Source organism: Globicephala melas, chromosome 13, assembly GCF_963455315.2.
Source record: "Globicephala melas chromosome 13, mGloMel1.2, whole genome shotgun sequence".
Classification (NCBI taxonomy): Eukaryota; Metazoa; Chordata; class Mammalia; order Artiodactyla; family Delphinidae; genus Globicephala; species Globicephala melas.
The window spans coordinates 37,680,386-37,702,320 of NC_083326.1; the positions used below are offsets into that span (position 1 = coordinate 37,680,386).

A 21,935-nucleotide genomic window follows, 5' to 3' on the forward strand; every position below is an offset into this window, starting at 1 on the left:
CCAGACACCCACACATCCCAAAGGCAGCCAGAAAGGACCTCGGCTTTGAGGTTTGGACATCCACCCTGGAAGTGCGTCTGGGGGCTCAGCTGCCGGCTGGAGAGCACACGCTAGCCATCTCCATAGGCCACGCCAGTAACCCTGCCACCCACCCTGTCCTCCCCCTCCCCCTCCCCAGCCCCGTGCAGGGCATTGGTCCAGACCTTCCTGAGGCATTTCTGGGTCACAGACTGGCAAACAACACGGAAGCTGACATTTGCTGGGAGCACCGCACTAGTTTCCTCCCTCATCTCGGTTAATCCCAACACCCAACCTGAATGAATTGTCTCATGATGTCTGTGATGTCACACAAGTACTACTCAAGCGTGAGCATGGGTGCACGTGTGCATACACACACACACACACACACACACACACACACACTGAGAGAGAGAGAGAGAGTGGTATAGGGCCATGTGTGGCTGGGGGGCTGAGAGATAACCAAGGAAGTCTTATTGGAAGGGCAGGAAGTCTTTTGATGAAGAGGAGGGTTTGGATGGCCTTTGACGAGTGACAGGGAACTTCCCAGGCTCTTTCTGAGACAGATCTGGGTCAGCTCACTGGGGCCCGGTGTGAAGCAGGGGGCTTAGGGTCCTGAGAAGACAGGTGGAGGGGGACCCAGCTCCAGGAGGAAGGGCCCCAAGTGATCCTGCGGGCAGCAAGGGCTGTCCCCAGTGAAGCAGGGGCGAGTTCCGGACGTCCCCAGGGCTCACCCTGGCACTGGCTTAGGCAGGTGCCAGGCAGTGAGGGACAGAGGGGGCTCAGCCACCCCCCAAAACCTTCGTGCCAGCCCTTAGGAAGGTGATTGCAGCAGAAGGGAAGCCGAGTGAAGACAGTCCCTCTCTGGTCTGGTGGCAGAACACATGTGGGCACTCAGGGACCAGGGGCCCCCTCCGCAGGCTGGGCCTGCTCTGGTGGGGTTTCATTCCAGCCTCAGGGAGCCCCTCGCAGGGCCGGTGTGAAGAGACACAGACAAGAGAATGGCTCTCACACAGGAACAAGCCCAGGGGCACGGCCCAGTTTGTACCAGGAGGACAAGGAAAGCAGTAACTGGAACCACGAGGGTTAATCAGAGCCAGCTTCCCAGATGCCGAGGGACGGCCCTGCACCCGGGCCCACAGTGGGCAGCAGAGACCCGCAGACCCCTGTGGGAGGGAGACGTGGCCCCCGGAGCAGAGATGGGAGGGGGTGTTGGGAGGGGGAGAGGGAGTCAAGAAAGAGCCAGCTGGCCTGTCCATCAATCTTTCTGTCTGCCCACTGGCCACAGGCCTCTCCTTACGCGGGAAGCCACGCTGGACGGACAGGTGAAGCCTTTGGACCAGATCAATCATTGTATTTATTCTAATTGTATCGTAATCGTCCCCAAGGAACCCAGTTCAAATGAGCTTGACATTATTAAAATTTTAATGCCCAGTTTTCATAGCTGAATGAATATTTAAAGGGTATGTCCCAGCTTAAGTTATGATGATGAAGAAATTAATGGAATGTCTTGTTTAATGCATGGGTATGTGTTGATGCAAAAAGTGGCAGAGACGGGGAGAAGAAGGGGAGGTGGGGCCAGGGCAGAGGGGCCTGGGAGGGAAGGAGGCCCTGCCACCCACCACTGGCTGCAGCAGGGAGCAGAGAGGACCCCAGACCTAGGCCAGGACCACTCGCTCCCCCGAGGGGCCCCCGGGGCTGGAAGCCTGAACACGGTCGATGACAAAGGAAGTTAGTGATGTCCCCAGAGGGCTGACCCCAGAAGCCTGAGGGTGGCTTCAGGGAGCTGTTCCTGACCCAGGGAAGGCGGCCCAGCTCAGGCACCTGGAGGCACAACCGGGGCTGAAGGCCACAGGGGAACATGGGGATGCTGATGACCCAGCCCCGCGGCCCAGGCCCAGGCCCTCCCAGAAGGATAGTACAGTGGCTGAGAGGGACGGGATGGCTGGACAGAGGAGCTGGGACGGGTTAGAGGAAAGGCACCAAGAAATGGGCCCCAGCGCATCCTCGACATTCACCTGCAGGGGATGCCCTGGGGCTCATGTGGCCAAGAGGTCCTGAGGCCACAGTCAAAGTTAGAAGACGGGCAAGGAGATGGCAACTGCCCCTCCCGCCTTCCTACCAGTATCGTCTCTCCCCTGCTTCACAGTTCCTGCCTCACTGCCCATCTCTGCGGCATGGTCTGCCCTCTACTCCCCAGGATGTAAGCATGTCCGGGCGAGGCTAGATGGGGCTGGAGTCTGGAACAGGGAAGAGAAACACGGGCCGAAGGAGGGCGATCTCCCTTCAGGCCCGAGGCATCTGTACAGAGCCTGCTCTACCTAAGAAATCTTCCCAGCTGAGCCTGACACTTTATTTCTGCTGAGAATTAAGAAAGCACGGGATTTCTTTCTCTCCCCATCTATCCTGGCTCCACCCTGACAGCCCGGCAAAGGCTGTACGGACTCTGACCATCCCTAGATAATAATAGGACATGAAATATGACCCCAGGAGCCACAGGTCCATGGGAACCAGGGCAATGCTGCTCCATTGTGGGTGCCCAGGCCATGGCTGAGGGCAGGTGGGAGGCTAGATGAGCCCCTGGGTCCCCACTGCCAGGAGCCCAGTGATGGAGGAGGTCTGGGAGCACCGTCCAGGGCTGGCCTGGTCAGGGAGGGCTTGCTGGGGGCTGGGGGGTGGAACTGAGGGGAATCAGGCCTAAGTCCGTGAGCCTGGGGCACAGCATTCACGAGTGCCCGGGTGTCAAGGACAGCGGGACAGTGGCTGACTGCCTGAGGGTGACATGCCCCAGGGTGGAAGGCTCCACGCACAGGCAGATTCCGTTTGCCTTGTTTAATTTACCACGGAAAATGGGTCCCATTATCACAGAAACAGTTCTACCCCAGCCCTCGTCCGTCCGTAGGACTCACCCCCTCTGCTCTCCATAGAGAGTTGCTGTGGGACTCAGAAACGAGGTGCCAGGGGAGGCGTCCTCCCAGGGTCCCTGCCCTTCCTCCCAGCATTGCCTCTGAGCATTCGGGCTCGGCCTGGGCCTGCTCTGGCCCCAGGGATGGAGCCTCCTCTGCGGCCTCCTCCTTCCCTTGTCTCCACAGCAGCAGAGCCCAGCTGAGCCTGGTTCACACTCCTCTGCCTGCCCCTCCTCACGCCCCACTCCTTACTGGGGAAGCCTGAATCAGCTCACCACTCACCCCCTTCCCCACACTCTGTTTTGAGCTTTCCTGGACCTTTCCTAAGCCTGTCACGTCTGGTTCCCAGAATCTCCCAAACATGTAGTCTGGTGTTAAGAGTCCTGGGTTCATCTTGATCACCGTTTACCACCTGTGTGACCTCAAGCTAGTTTCTTAACCTCTCTGAAACTCCATTTCCTTGGTTAAAGATGATCTATTTGCACGCATCCTAGGGGAAGTGATGATCATCCAACAATATAATTTTGTAGCAGCTGTTCATGTTCCTGCAGGTGTAGCAGTGCGGTGCCCCCTTTGCAACTCACTTCCCAACTTGACTGCACATTCCATACGGAAAAGGGAGAATTCCTGCAGGACTCTTCCCCCTGGAGTACCAGGAAGGCTTCAGGCCAGAGGCTGGTGGGGGTATGGGAACAGAGCTCACAGGCCGAAGGAACACATGGGGGAGGAAAGTGTCCGGTCGTGAGGAATGGACTGACGCAAGAGGCGGTGGGGGCCAGATTTGGGGGACCAGGCGGAGGAGGTTGTATTTGATTTGGTGGCCCAATTGCCCCTTGCCAGATGGACATCTTCCCTTGACCCCCTCCTTTCAGAGCAGCTTTGGGGTCAAATGAGGTGAAACATAGGAAGTCCAACCCACCCCGTCATCATAACTTATCACGGTAGCACCGTGCCTGCCCACCCTGGCCGCAGTCTGGATCTGCAACTCCTCCGAGCTTGGCTTTTCATTGGCAAGAGAGAGATAATAACCCGTCCGTGGAGCATTATAATAATTACATAAGCAAGAAAGCCATAGAAATATACCCAGGAGAATACAATGGCCAGAACTGGGTCCAGGTCAGCCGTGGGGCCTTTCTGCAGCTTTGGGGGAGACTAGGAGGAAGGGGTGTTCCAGAAAGGAGGGACAGCCTAGGGAAGCGCTGGATGTGGAGTCTCCAAAGACACAGAACGGGAACCCGAGAGTACAGCCCTTCTCCCACGGCCAGAGGCAAGCTCAGACTCCTGGACCCTTCGCTCAAGGACTGGAAAGGAGGTGGTCTATGGGGGAGCCAGGACCCCCGAAATGAAGCTAGGAATTTCCTATGTCCCTCTTCCTTCTCCCTGTTAATTGGAGGTTCCCGTAAACCCACACCTTCCTCCGCGGGCAGAGCGTACATACCAAGTACCTTCATTTCCCTCAACTCCATAAGGGGTGCCGAGTGGGGACCTCCTGGCAAACAATGGCACCCGGACCCCCTCTTAGGGGACCGGCCCCCCGCAGAATCCTATCTTACCCTCCGGGCCACCTGTGCTTCCTTTTCCTCTGTTCTGTGCCCTGCCTCCCGCCTCTGTCCTTCCTTCCGTGGCTCTGCCCTTCCCCTGGCCTCATCTTCACCTTGCTGAGTCACGGGCACCCACGCTCCCCCACCCATCGTCTTGACGCAACCAAAGCTCACTTCGAATCCTAGACCAGAAGGAAGCTTGTGACTGGCTAGTCCAGCCTCCATACACAAGGGGAATTGGCAACGGAAAGTCACCTGGTGCAGGACAAAAGCCCAAAAAGAGCCCTGGCGGACCCAGGTTCCCAGGCACATCTTGCCACAAGGGGGCCCCGCCTCAGCTTCTCCATCTACAAAATGGGGGCATTTAGTACGTGCGCTGCCTGCCTCTCAAGGTTTGTTTGTGAGAGAAATGCAAATAGAGTAAGGGATAAGAGAGGTACAGGACAAGCAAAAGCACTGGCAAAGACATAAAATACAATTCCATTTGCGTGATTCCTACCATTTTTATTGTGTGAAATATCCTCAGGGCCTGAGAGCCCACCTTATGCCTCCTCCGGCATCCGGAGGATGGAAAACAGGCTGCGGAGCCCCAGATCCTGGAGTTCAGAGCCCCCTAGTGGCCTGAATGAGGCATTGAAACGGATCCTCCAGAGAGGCCGGCGGCTAAAAGGCTGGGGGCGTCAGGCCGTGCCTGGTGTCGTCCTGGCACCCAGACACCACGTGAGACAAGTAGCTGTGCCCACTCCACATACACCCCGAGGGGACAGCCTGGCCGCAGTCAGGAGCCCCAGCCCTGAGCTCTGCTCCAACAAGGAGCTGAGTGGTCCAGAGCCTCAGGCACCCCTGGGACCCCCAGCCAGCGTCTGCAGGATACTGCGGGGATGGGGTGCAACTCACTGCCATGCCCCAACCTGGGCAGGAGTTAGTCTTCGGCCAGAGACCAGCTAGTTTCAGCAAAGCGATCTGTCTCCAGGGTGGGCCAGAGAGGGGACACCTCAGATTCTAGTATCACAGCAAGAGGTACTCAAAGCTGGGAGAGGGATCACTGGAGGTCCCTCTCCGGATCGGAGACCTCCAATCCTGAGAAACCCTCCTGAAATCAGGGGACCCTGGGGACCACGCTGGGGAGGGGAGATGGGTGGGGCTTTAGTGAAGACCCGCTCGTTTGCAGCTGCGCGGGTACGCGGGTGTATGTGTCGGTGGTGTGGTCCGTGCGCTATGTCCCCGTGAACAGCTGCGTATCTTCGGGTGCAGATGTGTCTGCTCTAACACTGCCCCCCTGTGCTCTGTTGCAGATGAACCGGCCAATCCAGGTGAAGCCAGCGGACAGCGAGAGCCGAGGAGGTAGTAGCTGCCTGCGCCAGCCCCCTTCACGTGAGGGCCCACTTGTCTCTGCCCCTCCCCCTCCCTCCTTTCCTCCCCTCCCCCCTCCCCTCCCCCGATGCAGCGTTGCAGCAACTCCCTGCCGCCTCCCCCTGCCCCCTGGGACCTCATGGCCCAGGGTTGGAACAGGGCTTTGGAGCCCTGGGTGACGGATGTGGGGACAGAGTAAAGAGGATGGGGGAGAACTGGGGTCTGCCGTATGCTGGGGTTCCTTCCTTCCCATGAGTAAACAAGTAGGATGTCCTGGGCGCTCCACTGCCCCCTTTAAGACACCCAAAAGGGTAGGCCCACCTCTGTGTCACCAAGGCAATCCCCACGGGGATGGGACTGGACTAGTTGAAAGGGTGCCAGGCTGGGAGGGAGGACATGTGTTTCAGTCCTGCCCTGGGAAGGCGCAGGCCAGAGTGGGTGAATCTGAGGGGGGCTGCCCACCGCGGGGTGGGGCTGCTGAAGTCAAGACCCTGGACCTACATACAGGTGGACAGGCAGATGTCTGGAAGGGGACAGAGCAGGAGGACAGAGCCTCACCCCCAGACTCAGGCCTCTTGCCCCAAGGGGAGGCTCTGTTCCGTCCACCAGCGGGGGCCTCCCCGCCGCTCCCCCACTGCACACAGAGGCTCGACCAGGCCAGGCTCTGGCTCCTCTGCCGAGCGGCCACCCTCCAGGCTTCTGGCCCGGGTGTCCGTGCCCACACCACGCCCCTGGGCTCTCCCTGGCTAGGCCTGGACACTCGCTCTCATCTCAGCTCAACCGGGCGCTGAGGAACTTCTCTCTCCCTCCCCCTCTCCCCCCCTCCCAATTTTTCAGGAAATTGAGAGCAAAAAATAGGCAAAAGCCATTTGCAAATTCAGAGTCAAGGTTCTTGTCCTGAGGAAACTGTAGTGTGGCCACAGGTGGCCTGCCCACCCCTGGGACCTGTGGTCCCTCCAGCACAGGCCTCTGCCCTCTGGGCCCCAACAGGGCCTCCACCCTGGCACAAGGCCTCTATGGCTCTGGGGCCCTCCTGACCCAGACCTCAAATCCCACCCAACAAACCCAGCTGCCCGAAGGGGCCCCGTGCCCCAGGGCACAGGTGCACCTCCCTGTGGCCCTCTGAGAGCTCCCCATCCCGAGGACCCCGATCATGGGAGCGGGTTGGTTGAAGAGTAAAAATGGTTCAGGTGTGAAGGGCTCATGCTGCAGACCACACCTGGGTCACGCTGGTTGCTCCTGCCCCTCTCCTGGCAGTCCAGTTACTTGGTTTTCTCTGCACACAGAGGCTCCTCAAACACCCAGGGCCAGGCCCCCTGCCCTGGCGGAGAGAGGCGTGCAGTCTGGCCTCTCGCAGGTGCCCTCGGTGACACGGGCAGAGGCAGGGCCTCTCCCAGAGACTGTCTCCAGGAGAAAGGACCAGCAGGACCTGGCCCCCAGGTCACCTGTCAGGCAGTGACTCACCTGCAACGCCCTGTCCGTGTGGCAGGGCCAGGAGGCAGCAGAGACCCCTGGCTTTGGTAGGGAGGGAGCTCGGACGGTAAGTGGCACCTGTGGTCCCAGAGGAGGGGTCCCCGAGATGGGGGCAGCCAGAGACCTCGGAGGACGAGGACGTGGCACTTGAGCTGCCTTGAAGGAGGGGATATTCCACACCTGGAGAAGTCGGGGTGGCATGAAGAAGGCCTAGTTTAATCCAGGACGGGAGCAGGGTGTCGGGAAGCCTGCTGCCAGCGAGGCCGCGCGGCGCTGTAATGCAAACCGTTTCTCCCCTCACTGGCCTTGGAGGCAGTAACTCTCCAACTTCAAGTTGCTAACCTCATCTCCTTTCTCCCATATATCTCCTGCGCTGACACTTGCCCCAAACCAGATTAATCAGCTCTTTTATTCTTCCTGCAGTAGAAAGGGGGGAAAAGAGAGCCAAACCTAAACATCTATCTATTAGTTGCATATTCAGTAGTAAACAAGGAGATGATCCTGAGTAAGCATCATCACCAAGCTATTTGAAAAGAAAAAGAAAGTTTAAAATAATTTAATATCCATTAAATACTTCTTCAGTGGGGGGAGGGGATGGGGGAGAGGTGAACATTAAAAAAGATGAAAGAAATGGGAACAGGAGAAAGGTATGGAAGGCAGGGGTGGGAGTGGAAGGGGCGGGGGAGGAACACGATGGGAAAGGAAGAGCCCAGAAAGGTGAAGGGAAAGGGGCAGAAGGAGGAGGGAGGCCTGGGAGGAAGTGGGTAGAGGGGAAGGTGGCAGGGAGCTGGGAAGACTTGGGGGCACAGCTGGCAGGAGAAAGGAGGGGCAGGAAGAGGAAGTGGCCCCAGAGGGAGAGGTGGGTCTGCACCACCCGGGCTCTCCTCATCCCGGATTAGCTAGGTGCTTGGCTGGAGCTCCCCAGGAAGAGTACAGGACGGCAGCTCTTGTTCTGGTCCTGGGTTCTAGTCCCATCTTTGTCCAGAATGAGCTCTGGCCCGGACACTGCTTCTCTGGGCCTCCACCCCCTCACCCAGGGATGGGAGATCTCACTCTCCAGGAAAGCTGCTGTTTACAGAGCACCCACTGAGGGCTGGGATTTGATTGGATTTGGCCACAGCACGCAGCCTGTGGGACCTTAGTTCCCCAACCAGGGATTGAACCCAGGCCCTCAGCAGCGAGAGCGCAGAGTCTTAACCACCAGACCGCCATGGGCCAGGACTTTAAACAAATACGTTTAATCCACACAAAAACGTTGGGAGGTGGAAGTTATTGGCCCCACTCAAAGGTACAAACCAAGGCACAGAGAGGCTAAGTAACTTGTTTCAGGTCACACAGCTAGGTGGTGGCAGAGCCAGAATTCAAAGCCCTGCCTGTCAGTAACCAGCACCCAGGTGCTCTGCATTCCTCTGACTCCTAGGATAGTCTTTCGGACTCAGGGGACAGTGGGAAGATGCTGCAGGCGTTTGTCATAACTCTAGGGCTATTCTCAAGGTAAATGAGGGGAGAGGGACAGGGTCCCAGGTGAGGGAGGCAGGGCCAGTCTGGACGAGAAGCTCCCAGACGTACCCATAAGACATGAGAGACCAGGACTGCAGGGGTCAGAGAAGAGAGAACCCACTGTGGCCTGGAGCAAGCAGGGAGGGCTTCCTGGAGGAGGTGAAAACTGAACCAAGAGGTGTAGACTTGGCAGGAGACAGTGAGGGCCCAAAGTGAAAATGGGACCCTGAACACAAGGCCAAGAGGTTGCACTTGTCTCCATCAGGAGGAGCCACTGACCCCATGGAGGACCAGGCAAAGAGAGGGCATCACAGCTGTAACATCCCTGGGCAGGAAGAGAGGAGACAGCCCCTGATACCACCACCAAGAGCTAGGGCTGCAGCTAGGTGGGGAAAGAAAACCAAAGGAGAAAGAGCTTCCCCAGGACCCATCCCGCTGCAAGGAGAATCCTGTTAACCTCACAGAACTTGCTGGAGCAAGTCATATATCAACTCAGATTTACCCCCAAATAAGCAAGCCAGTTCATTCACCAGGGGAGTGAGGCAGGCTGGGGACAGAGAGGAACCAGGTAGAGGGCACCCTCCCACCTGCCCTGGCCATCTCAGAGGCAAGGACGCTTTCTTGGGCGTGAACTGTTGTGTCCTTTGCCTCCTAGCAGGCAGACACAGCCGCCCCAAGAGCTGGTTCACAGTCCCCGTCTGAACTGGGTCTCCACAGCTGCAGGGGCCCTTCAGCCTCTCCGTTTCACTCTCAGCCTCTGGGTGGGTGCCCGCAGTGTGCTGCCCTGTAGCCCTGACCCCCTCCCCATCCTCCCTGGTCTCAGTCCAAATGAGTGCTACGGCTGAAGACAGGATAAGCTCCCCCCCCCCCGCCCCACCCCACCCCCCGGCCCCAGGCAAGGCTCCCGCAGCCAGAATGAGGGAGGTCCTTTCAGGAAGTCAGGCTCTGAGCAGCCTGGCCTCAGGCAGCAAACCTGCTTGGGGGCTCCCTGGGCTGAACCGGAGGAGGCCGGGGCTGGGGTCCACCACCCCCCCCTCAAGGGGCTCAAGGGGGTCAGCAAACAGGTAGGAGCCCTTGAGGAAGGAAGGAGTGGCTGAGACCTGGGCCAGTACAGCAGGTGTAGGCCTGGTCCCACCCCACGTCCGCCAGTCCCAGCCACATAGCAGCAGATGTGAGCTGTGCCACAGGAAGCCACACCCCTCTGACCCCATCACCAGAAACCACCCCCACCTCTTCCCAGCAGCCAGCTGCAGGTCAGAAGTTTCAGCTAATGCAGCCTCATCCAGGGCCCAGATGAGGGAGGCACTCACACACCTTTCCCACCAACACGCTGTCCGCTCAGCGCTGACAAAGGCACCCACAGACACGCACCCAATTCCACACTCGTGCCTGGTGAAGTGAAACCGAACGTCCCCACCAGGGATCCAGTGACTGGGGGCGGGGCACAGACTGGGGCCACCCGTTTGTATCTCATCTACATGAAATGACAGAACAAAGCAGCAAGATGTCAGGCTGAGGCGGTGGAGAAGTTAGAAACCAAGACGGCTTGGGAGGGAGTCCTGGGAAAGAGGGGACTCAGGGTTCAAGGGGCCGCCCCCTCAGAGGGAGCAGGGAGGCACCGGGGAGCCCTTCCGAGGGAACAGGAGCAAGGGTGAAAGCAGCCCTCCCGGGTGGCCGCCACGCTCTCACCCCTCCAGGGACCCAGACTGGAAACCACATGAGCACAGACACACTCCAGCCTCCAGCAACGTGTGAGACGTGTGAGCCCGAGCTCGGGAAGCGGTCATGCCCACCGTGAGGACCGATGAGGGGCTCCCACGGTCCCTCTCTGGCCCATCAGGCGTGTTTTCCTGAGGGGGCCTTGGTCAGGCCCAGGTTAGGGAGGCAAAGGGGCAGCTGAGACTGAACCCGATATGGGAGCCTGGACGGAGGCCCGATGATCGTGGAAGGAAGGGTGTAGGCTGGACACAGCAGGAGGGCTGAGCTCCGCGTTATAAAGTCCTGTGGTTCCTCCACCCCGCCCCGCCCTGGGCGGCAGGGCCTGGAGGAGGCTCCGGAGATGTCAAGGGGAGTGGCCCTGAGCTGCAGCCATGGACTGTCCCCCCGCCTGCCCCTGCCCGCCCCGACACACGCGCACACACACACACGGAAGCTTCTAGAGGGTGACGGAACCTCTCTTATGCACCCCTCCAAGTCCTGCAGAACCACCTGGGGCTGAAGTCCCCCACCCCCGAGCTTCCACTGCCTCCCCCTCCTCCCTTCGCAGACCTGGGAGCCCATGTCTGCGTCTCTCCACCAGTTCAGTCTCGCCCTCCTGTCTCGGTCTCTCTCTGGCCGGAAGGGCAGGGCAGGGAAGGCATGGAGGGCTGGGCGCAGGTGCGACAGTCCGTGAGTCATTCGTTTCCACCGAGGCAGGTGAGGGCCGGTCACTTAGCCAAGTGGCTCCTGCAGCCTCTCGCGGCTCCCTGTCCGTTTAACAGCATCTTCAGGGCGTCCGTCCCCCTCATCACAGCCGGCGCTCTCGTGGCAGCGGAGTCCCGCTGGGCCAGCAAATGAGGTTGGACACGATGCATGTGGACGTGGCTCTGAGGCCCTCCCCGAGGCCACATTCCCCACTATAAAACCGGGGCTGACTCCGTCTTCCCAGCCCCTCCACCATCTGTAGCCCCATCAGCTCCTGTGGCTTTTAAAATCCTATTAAGTTCCTCATTTCTCCTCTAAGCATTATTTTATTTCTAAACAGACCCAGACCATGTGCTGTCGGGAGGCCTTCAAGGGTCTGTTGGGGACTGGCTGAGGGGTGTGGGCCTCACCTTGCAGTCCTGGGGCCCACGAGACCCATGGCCACACTGGTGACCCGCCGATGCCGGGCTTCTCACGTCCAGACTTTTCTAGCTATTTAGTCCCATGCTCTAGGTAGGCAATTTCGTGAGCAGCAGATGAAATGGCCCTGCTTTAGGAAAATTCAATATACAGAAGTTTCCATTTTCCAATCTTGAGAGGCAATAAATGACTCACTTGACAAAAGCTTCTGGGTGAACAGAAACCCCTCAAGGTTCTGCTAGGAAGCCCCTGTCCCAGGCAGGAGGGGGTACAAGAAACATGAGGCTAAAGGTGGGGGGGCACAGCACACTGAAGATTCATCTGAAATGATACCATGACAGTAAGAAACAAGGTTTTAAAAAACGGTGTTACTCTAGATGACCCCTGACCCGAGGTGCAGTTCAGGGGGAGGGGAGGGGGAAGGTGTAAGGAAAGGCTTGGAGGACAGGTGTGAACCCCTGCAGAAGGTCCTGGGGGGCGTGGGCAGAGGCTCTGGCCCCAAGAACAGCCCCATTTCTGCCACAGCCAAGCCACCGTCTGGAAGTCAAGTCCCACAGCAAGAGCGCCCCCCACCTCTGCCCCAGCCTCTCCCCTTTGGGACCTCAGGAGCGTCCCCCCTGGGTCCAGCACATCCTGACCTCTACTTTGGGGCTCCTGGTTTGTACTCTGCTGGAGAGACCTCAGAATGAGTGAAGCCAACCCCACCCCAACTAGAGGGTGCGACCTTGGGCTGAGAAGGGGTCCAGTGACTGAGGCCCCAAGCAGCCACCTAAAGGAGAGGGGTCTGCAGCTCAGAGCAGAAAATGCCCCACACTCCCCACCCCCCGATCTGTCTGTGTCCCCACAGAAGCTCCTGGAAGCAGGCAGTGTGTGGACCCCCGGAAGTGTGTGTGATAGGGATGTGTTTCCTTTCTACACACATCCCTCCCAGACCCTGCAGACCCCCGTATCCTTAGATCCTCTGTCCTCCGGTTCCACATCGTGCTCCCTTCCTGCAGCTGTGTCTGCGCCCAGGGGCCTGGAGCGAGACGTCAAGGTGAACCTTTGGCTGGGGGAGAGCTAAGTGCCCTGTTGGCCAGGACACAGCACCCCGTGGCCTGGAGGGGCCCAAGGAGCCACTGTGTCCACTTTCCCCCGTGAGTCGGCCTCTCACCCAGCTCCCCCCGCTTCAAAAACCATCAAGAAGAAGAGCAACCCCAGGGCCTCTCTCAGCCCATCAGAGCTCAGAAACCCTGTTCTGTCAGCCTGCCCTGCCCTATTCCCACTGGAATTTCTCAAGCTTTAGACTGTAATGTTTTCCCTTGAACACCAGCCCCAAAGCCAGTGTCCCGGCAGATCTTCCCTGTACTTGCATCCCTGATGTATTTTGGGCTGATGTTTAAGAAAAAGCAGTACAGTGTTCAGCTTGGGAAATTCATGTCAGACCTAAGACAGCGCTTCCCCACTTCCCAGACAGTGGTGGCGCTCAGCCTCGCGCGGGGCCCTCTGCTTTCTGGACGGACTGAGGATTGGACATTTCATCACCAGGCCAAGTGGCCCACCCAGGGCTTGGCTTCTTTGATGGGCAGGAAGGTCTACCACATATCTGACCATAATCTCTCCTACTGTTTAAGCACTTCCAAGTTAGGCTCCCTAGATCATGGTGCAAGGTTCCCCTGCCCTGGGGTTTTATTCTCCATAACCCCTGTTCCTTCTGTCTTAAAAGGATCTTTGTCTCCTTTCTTTCCCAAGCTCCTTTTAAAAAGAAATTTTAAAACTCCAGAAAGGTCCTCTGGTTGACACAACTGAACCCAAATAGCAGCTGCATGAAGACAGGTCTCTGTGGTTGGGGAAGGAGGTGGCTGGTGGGAACGGTCCCTAGAGAGGGCCCCGTGGGGCAGGCACACATTATAGATACCTCGGTAACTCCTGCCATAAGTGTGAAATTATAATTAACTGCAAACCTGCCAGGCTTAAAGGGACTTTAGGTTTTCAGCTGGGGGAAAGGGTGTTGATTGATCTGCATTTTGTTTTTAAGGTTCTTTTAATCCATTCGGCAAGTTAAGTTGAGACTCACGGCTCCTCACCAAAATCCCTCTGGCCCCGGCTAATTTAGCAAAGGACTGTTTCAGGGGAAATGGGATATTAATTATTGCAAATGGGCTCCTGGATGATATACAGAAGCTGCCTCATGTGTGCCCAGGGTGAAGGGGCTGATGACAGGAATAGGAATGACAGAGAGAGGGACCCACGGGGCCCTGTCTCCCACTCCGTGCCGCTCCCACGGAGTCCTGTTGCGGGCATTGTGTGGGCAATGCAGGGGAAGATGCCCGCTTCCTCAGGAGACAGGCAGGACCAGCAAGAGGATGTCACAGGCAGTCCTTCCTGGACCAGGCGTTCCTCAGAGAGGCAGCCCTGACGTGGGCAAGATGTATCCAGTGCCCTCCTGGCCCCCAACACACACCCCTTGGAACAGCCTGAGAGCAATATGGGAGCAGTGAGGCTGTGCAGTGGGAGGATGGGATGGGAGGCAGAGAGAGACAGCACGGACCAGAGAGATCAGAAAGGGAAACACCTGGGACTCCCCTGGTGGCGCAGGGGTTAAGAATCCGCCTGCCAATGCAGGGGACACGGGTTCGAGCCCTGGTCCGGGAAGATCCCACATGCCGCGGAGCAACTAAGCCCGTGTGCCACAACTACTGAGCCCGCGTGCCCCAACTACCGAAGCCCACGCGCTTAGAGCCCGTGCTCCGCAACAAGCCAAACCACCACAGTAAGAAGTCCGTGCACTTCAACGAAGAGTAGCTCCCGCTAGCCGCAACTAGAGGAAGCCCTCACCCAGCAATGAAAACCCACCGCAGCCAAAAATAAATAAATAAATTTATTAAAAAAAAAAAAGGGTAACACCTGATTGACCTTCAGAGGGGAGATGATTTGAGGGAGGAAAGGCAGAGTTTTCCAGGTGGGAAAATAACCCGGTCAAGGAAAGCTTGGAGGATCCCAAGAGGCCAGAATCAGGCGTCTACTGTCGGGGGAGGGCAAGATATGGGAACAGTGATTTCCAGAAGGTGCTGTAAATTGATGCCTTTAGGCAAAGGGAAGCCATCTAAGGCTTTGGGGCAGATATAAGTCGTGCTTTGGAAACCGTAGCTTAGGGAGACTCAGCCAGATGGGGGAAGGGAGCCGGAGCAGGGGAGAGAGAAGGGCCAATGCTGGCATCACACCCACATGTCCTGCCCTTCCCACAGTGATGTCTCACCACCTCATGTCACAAAGGGGATGGTGACAGCCCCTTGGAGCTGCCATAGGTGGAATACAGTTGGTGAGCTGTGGAATCTCCCCTGATGACAGCTGCTGCAGTTATTTTATTCTTGGTGTCCAGTCCATGGGAAATGAGAGGTGACGGGGGTGAGGACCTCTGACAAGGTGTGATCAACAAAGTGCAAAGGGAAATCATACTGCCCAGGGCCAGAGCTCTACTGTGCGTATGAATTTACCAGAATGGGGTGGGACAAGGAAGGCTTCCTGGAGGAGGTAATTATTGGAATGACAGGTTTACCAAGAGGTAGGATCTGGGCTGTGTCACAGGCAAAGACATGAAAACAGGGACAAGCAAGGCAAGTATGTGGCATCTTAGACTTTTTTAAAAATAATGTAGAAGAGTTGCTTTGGCTAAAGAAGAGAGAGTCCACTCCCTGTAGTCAGAAGACCAGATGTGATGCATTGTGGGTCTCACGGCCGCTTGCATTCCAGGGTGTGGATACCTATACCCGTGCACGGACAGTGTCTGAATCTGGGGGGGGCCTGTATCTTCTCACCCTTCAGTCCAAGTTCACCAGGCCCAGTCTTCCTGATCAGATGTGCCTGTCTGCTCTCCTTCCCCACCCAGCCCAGGACGATGCACAGGGGAACCAGGCAGGCAATGCCTGCAGCAGCTGCTGCTGCTAAAGCCAAGCCAGGGCTCTGGAAGGAAGACGGATAGAGCCAGCAGGGCCTCGGTTCTCCCATTAGGTCCTCCAGAGCCTCCAGGAAGAGCACCTCAAGCCCTGCACCAGCCCCGCAAGGTGGATCGAGCTGCACCCCCATTCTCCTCAGAGGGGAAAGGTGACTTGCCCAAGATCACACAGCCAGTAATCAGCCTTCACGCCTCAACCCTTCTGGGTAGGACCCATGCCTTGCTGCCTTCTCTCAGGTCTGGCTGGGGTGCTGAGACCCAGAGGAAGTTCTCCCAGCGTCAATGCCACCCATCAGAGGCACAAAGGATGAGGCTGGACCACAGCCTTAAGGAGGAGCTCTCCAGCTCCTCACTCCCCTCCCCCATGTCCTTTGGGAATGGGGGTGGGTGTAGGAGGAATTGGGGAGGGTCTGAAGCTGAACTACCCAAGGTGCAAACCCAGTCAGCAGGAGGATGAGCCTGTCTGTGGCCCTTCTCAGTGTGGAGGCCCTTCTCAGGGAGGAGCAGGTGGAGAAACTCCACGTCTGCCCAGCAGAGGAGAGCCAGCCTGGGCACTCAGGGCGTTGTCTGTCCGGGCCTGATGAGGAGGAAGGCTTTGCAGAGGCTGGAGGTCAGCAGGGACCAGCCAGCACAGATTTTCTTTTTGATCATATCAGAGACAAACCCATGATCCTGACATCACGGATGCCATATCCCAACAGAGTAACAGGCCCTGGTGACTTAGGAGGTTTAAGGCTTGGATGTGAACGGCCAAAGGCAAGTGACTCCAAAGTGCAGAGAGATGATCCCTGCCCCTGGAGAGCTGACCACGAAAGTCAGATGCATGGTCAGGAAGGTGTCTTCAAGTCTTTGCCGAGCTTTGGGCCCTAGGGAAGCTCACAGTCTGGTGAGGAGATCAGTTTATGGCCTCAAGAGCTCCAGATGAGCAGTGGAGTCAGCAGGAGCCACGGCCGGCAGAGGAGAGAGCTGTGCAGGCGGAAGCAGTCAGGGAAGGCTTTCTGGAGGAGGCTCCCTACTGGAGGGGATTCAGGCTGAGAAGACAGTGAGACAAGGATGCAGGGTAAGATGAGGAAACCAGCTGGCCCAAGGGGAGGGTTCCAAGGAAGGCCCCGCTGAAGAGTTGGAGGTTTTCTGGAAGATGAGGGGAAGTGGTGATTGGTGGAAGCTGGATATGGGAAGACTGGCCACCTGAAGGGGGGGACTGGACAGGGTGTCAGGGAGACCAGGGAGAGACTCTTCCAGCCTCCAGCTGTGAGGGGAGGGGCAGGGGGCATGGGAATTAAAACCTAAGTTCAAGAGCCCTTTTGTCACCATGAAATACAAGCCCCAAAGCCACCTGTGTCCTGACCACTACCTGCTGCCTTGAGACCTCCAGGTACATGCCCACTTTCAGGCACATGGCCACCCTCGGACAGCCCTCTCTGACCCTTCCCAGCTGCCCAGCTCTACGTGGTGAGAGCCCTCGTCAGGGTCCACCCTGCTGGAATGCTTTCTCCAGCTGTTCCTCACTGGTCTTTCCAGCTCAGAACCCCTTTCCTTCCCTCTGTCTGAGCCGTGAAGTCAGGCAGTGGTTGTTAGTTTCTCGTCTCTCCGTCGAGACTGTGCCCTCGGTGCGGGCAGGCGTGTCCAGCCCTGCACCAGAGGCCAGTCTCCCACTCATCTCGCTAAACAGCAACTTTCTCTACTATCCCAGCTCTCTGCTGGCCTAAAAGCTGCCCCCTCTTGCATCTCCCCACCCTCAGCCCCTCCAAAGCCAGGCCCACAAGCAGGGGGCAGATGTGGGCAGCGGGGTGGGTGCCGCTGACATTGGCATTCTCCTTGCAGTGCGTCTTAATAATTTAATGGCTATTAGCAGAGCCGCAGTGATGGGGGGCAGGGGGTGCAAAGGGAAGATTTATAGAGAGAATTCACTCCAGATTGGGGTTTTGTCTTCCTCTGTTTTCCTGGCATTTATCATGCATGTTTTAATTTGGATTGGAGAGTTGCTACCATCTGGCCATTATCGCAAAGAAATATTCATTTTCACTGAGTGACACAGGCTCCATTCATCACAGAGCGTGCTGATGGCCCCGTGAGTGTGGGGCTGCGCTTTCTCCTTCATTTGAAATGAACCTTGAGCTATGAGTAGGTCCAGTTCAAGGGGAGCAGAGGCACAGAGCCGGTGACCTCCCAGCCAGGTGGGCAGGGAGCACTTTGGGGGAGGGCGAGGGTGGGAGTGGGGGGAGCACTCCCTGCCATCAGAGTCCTCCCACCTCCCCTCGCCTCCCCTGGGTGTGTGTGTGGGGTGGGGGGGGCGGGGGCTATTGGCGGCCTCCACAGTCTCCCCCAGGCATCTGACAATCCCCCACTCACCCTCATATCCAGGGCAGCCCTCAGGCCAGACCAGAGAGCTGGCAAAGGGTGGCCCCCTGCTGTGGCATCCGCATCTGCTAAAGGCACTGATGATGTCCTGCCAAGGGCAGAACTGCTTAAGCACTCTCTCCCTACCAGGACATCGCTCTAGTGGTGTCATCTCAGGCCAGGGCTGTGTGAGGAGCAGAAGGGCCTCCTGGTTCTCCTCGCATCACGCTATGGTGGCACCATCGGGGCTGGGCCTGTGGGGAGAGACGTGTCTGTCTCCAATTGGGACATTTCTGGAGTGTCACCCTCGTACCCACGCGCTGCTCACTGCACAAGCCGTCAGGGGCCAGAAGCCCTCCTGTCAGCAATGGGAACCCAAGCACGACGCTGGACACCCAAGGGGGGGGTGACAGAGCACCCCTTGATTGAGCTGAGTCCCGCTCTAAGCCCACTCGATAAACAGGCATCCAGCTCTGCAAAACGGAGAAAATCATTTTTCATCCATTTTAGATAGTGAGTTTTCAGGGCACACAGAATTTGTTGGGCCCCTTCTGTATTCCCTGCCTGGTGGGGATCAGACTCCCCACCTCACCCTCCCACCCCCAGCGTTTAACACTCCCAGAGGGGAGCCAGCGAGAGTCTGAAACAGCTTCATAGGGGACATGTGTGCTTTGCCAGAAAGGCAAAATCGGGCAGGAGGGCTTTCAACTACAGAAGTTCCGTATCCCCGGGGCCCGCTGACTTTCCTGGTCTCTGTCCTGGAAACTGTGGCCAGACTCTGAGCCTGAGGCCCTGACACCCACCCACCCACCCGCCGCCACTAGGACCCACGTCTGACCAAGACCCAGGGGACGGTGCTGAAGGAATGGGAGCCCAAGGGGAGAACTGTGAGAACTTTGCTGCCTCTTCCCCCATCAGAGAAGAAAGGCGCAGACATCCTACTCCCGCCTTCACCTGGTCTCTGTTCTGTAAGCACTGAGTGATTGAGCCTTCATTGTGCGCACGCCACACCCATCCAGATGAGCCCAGCCAACGTGATTCTTGGCCACAGGCAGTTTACAGTCTAGCTGGGTCTCAGGTAAAAACAATGAGCCCATTAGGAAACCAGAAAAGACCTCTAATACACGAAGACCTCTAATAACCGCAAGTGAGGGCCATTGGGTACGGTGCAAGAAACCAACAGACCTTATCCCCTCCCCTCTGCCTTGGGCCAGGTCCTTCCTGTGGGTGACTGTTTCCCCGTCTTCCAGTTCTGTGACTTACGTAATATCAGGTAATAACATTGCTCCATTGTATAGATGAGGCAACTGAGGCCCACAGGTTTACTGGCTGGGGTCACCAGCTGGTGGGCGGCGCCTGCATCTTGAAAGGAACCCAGGTCCCTCTGATTCGCAGCACCGCGCCGTGGGTGTGGAAAAACCTAAAACAACTTTTAGTAGGAGGAGGCATTTCAGCTGGATAGGATAGGAGCAGCAACATTATAGGCAGGGAGACCTGCCAGCCTGTCCTTAACCCCTGGTTTTCTATCCTGGCACTTGTTGCTAAATTAGCTGTCCTCCGCGGGATCCCTCCTCCCCGCTTCCGGCAGCCTGGGGTGAGGTCCCCACCCCCTAGGAAGGCGGGGACTGTCGCTAATCTGTGAGAAGGGCCCCTCCCCGCGCCCCCCGCCTCCCCAGGAACGCGGCACCGCCCCCTCCTCCCTTGGAACTCATTCCGTGACACCAGCAGCTCTGAAACATCTGTTCCTCTATCCGGGACCCGCAGTTTGAATAAATTACCCCGACTTGGCGGCAGCCTGTTATTAATGGCCTGAGTTTTATAAGATGCTTTAGTTTAATAACACTGTAGCCCAGCGCTGCACTTCTCCCGGATATTTTTATATTTCGTCTCCTCCTGCCTCCCTCCACCCTCCGCCGCCTCCAGAGCTCCAGTCCCAGAGCCATGACCCCATCACCCCCCTCCCCGCGCCCCACTGGCTCCTCCCCAGGAACCCGGGACCACCAGCCCCCACCTCCATGCCACTGTCTCAAGCCTCGGAAGAGGGGACCACCACTTGGCTGGTTGCTCCTCCCCCAAGGGAAGCCCACGGGGACGGAGAGGCTGAAGGCAGGGCGATGGGCAGAGAAGATGGCCGAGGCACGTTCTGCGCTCCTCACCCCATAGCCAGGGCTGTGCTGCCTTTGGGGACCTGCAGAAATCTGGTGAGCGAACCTGCCTCTCCCCAGTTGGGCTGGCAGTGTCTGCAGCTTGCCAGGGGCCGAGGCCACAGCTTTTATCTTTATTCACTGTCCTTGGCTCTTCATTATTTTGTTGGTTTGTCCATGTGCTCATGCCTCACACACCTCCTACAGGAAGTCCTCCCAGGTTACCGCCCATGGCCCTTTCTGCTCTTCCTACAAGCCCAGACACACCCCTTCTCCACTGTCTTCTCTCTGTCCCCGTCTCTTCTCTCCACAGCCTACCGGCCAGTCTTCTTCAGGAACCCTCTGGGGCCTGGCCAACCCTTCTAGAATTAACAATAGGCACTCAAACGTGTGTGTTGCTTCAACAAGCTTGTGCATCTGTGTGGGTGAGGCTTCCTGCAAAGAATGGGTGCAATCACTGAGAGGGAAAAAAGTGGGCCAAGGAGTGGGTGGGTTTGTTCGCTGGGGATATAGGATAGAAAGCGTTGAGGCTTAAATAAGTAGCCAGTGTAGTCATGTCCTCAATCTGTTCCCAAAAATGTAGACCACAGTCACGGTCTAGAAGTGCAGAGATGCAGGCTCCCTGCAGCCCCATCCCCCCAGCTCAGGAAGCCATGGATACACCTCACCATGAGGCTGCAGTGAGTTGGCCCTGGGATAGGTTTGGGAGCCTGCCACCAGGAGACCCCCTGAGTGAGTGCTTGGAAGTAGAAAGAGAGGCTGTTCCTGGTTGGGGAGGGTGGGATGGGACAGGCAGGACAAAAGGAGGGACAGATCCACCAGTCTCTGTCCCCGTGAGGGTTCTGTGAGCCCCAGAAGCCCAGATGCCGCACTCCAGGGAGGTCTTGGAGGGAGCCCCAGGGTCAAATTTAACTGTGTAGTCCCCTGTTCCTGGGGAGCCGGTGGTGACCCAGCCAGCTCTAAAAGGGAGGGTACTGCACCCCCTTCTATCCCCCCACCCCCGCCCGCGCCCAGTTCCCAGGGCTCCAGCGGAACGGCTCTTCCTGCTTCCCATTTGGTCTCATACTCCTTTGGGACTCTGCCTTTTGCTAAGAGCCCCACCATTATAACATAATTACTGCTGAAAATGACCTTTAAAATATATTTTAAATTCAAAATGTCTTTAAACCCTTCACTGAGCACCATTTTTCAATTTCAACGACTATCTTCGTTTTTTGGGGGGAAGTGAGGGGTGGGGGGTGAAGGAAGGAGTCCTCCGCAACGATTTCGAGTGTTAACCTCTCCTACAGAGAAGACCAAACGGGCTCGGCACTGCCTGGCAGGGGCTCAGCGTGGGCAGGAGGAGAGAACAGGCCAGACCCAGACCAGAGTGCTCTGCTCCGCCTGCACTCGCCCACCCTCTGCCCCCAGCCTCCAGCCTAACAGGCTCTCACTCACCCCGGGGCATGTGAATAAGAGCCGGGGACGTGCCCTCCCCCTCCAGCTTTCTTCCTCATCTGTCCTCCTTCCAGAGGCCATCCACATGTGATATTCAGTTCCCTGCCTTCTCAGCACCCTCCAGGGGCCCCCAATTCCTGCAGGATGGTGCCCCTTCCCCAGTCTGCGCCCGCACAGCTCCATTTCATGCCCCCTTTGCCCTGACCTGGCTGGTAGCCCTGTCCTCACACAGCCTGTGCTCCTGGCTGCTCTGGCCACTCTGTGACAGCACCACGTGGAAGGAGAATGGAGAGGAAGCAAAGCTGGGAGAGGAGGGCCGTTTGCAAGCCCCGCCCCTGCTCTCCTGACGGCTCACACAGGCGGGTCTGGGAGAAGGGTCTCACCGGCTGGACCCACCGCACTCCCCCATACTGCTTCTACACACTGTCCTCCACCCCCGCAGCCCCCAGGAAACTCTGCTGTGCCC

General features: G+C 57.6%; 1 protein-coding gene across 50 annotated transcripts in view; it reads left to right on the plus strand.

The window, feature by feature from the left end:
• Positions 1–21,935, plus strand: part of CELF4 (CUGBP Elav-like family member 4) — a 299,281-nt gene that overhangs the window by 218,777 nt on the left and 58,569 nt on the right. For 26 of the 50 annotated variants that reach the window (XM_060310636.1, XM_060310638.1, XM_060310639.1 and 23 more), the window contains exon 3: positions 5,761–5,839. In XM_060310636.1, coding sequence (XP_060166619.1) covers positions 5,761–5,839 — 79 coding nt within the window. The remainder of the gene's footprint in view (positions 1–5,760; positions 5,840–21,935) is intronic. The other 24 variants (XM_060310643.1, XM_060310641.1, XM_060310642.1 and 21 more) reach the window with 1 other exon arrangement.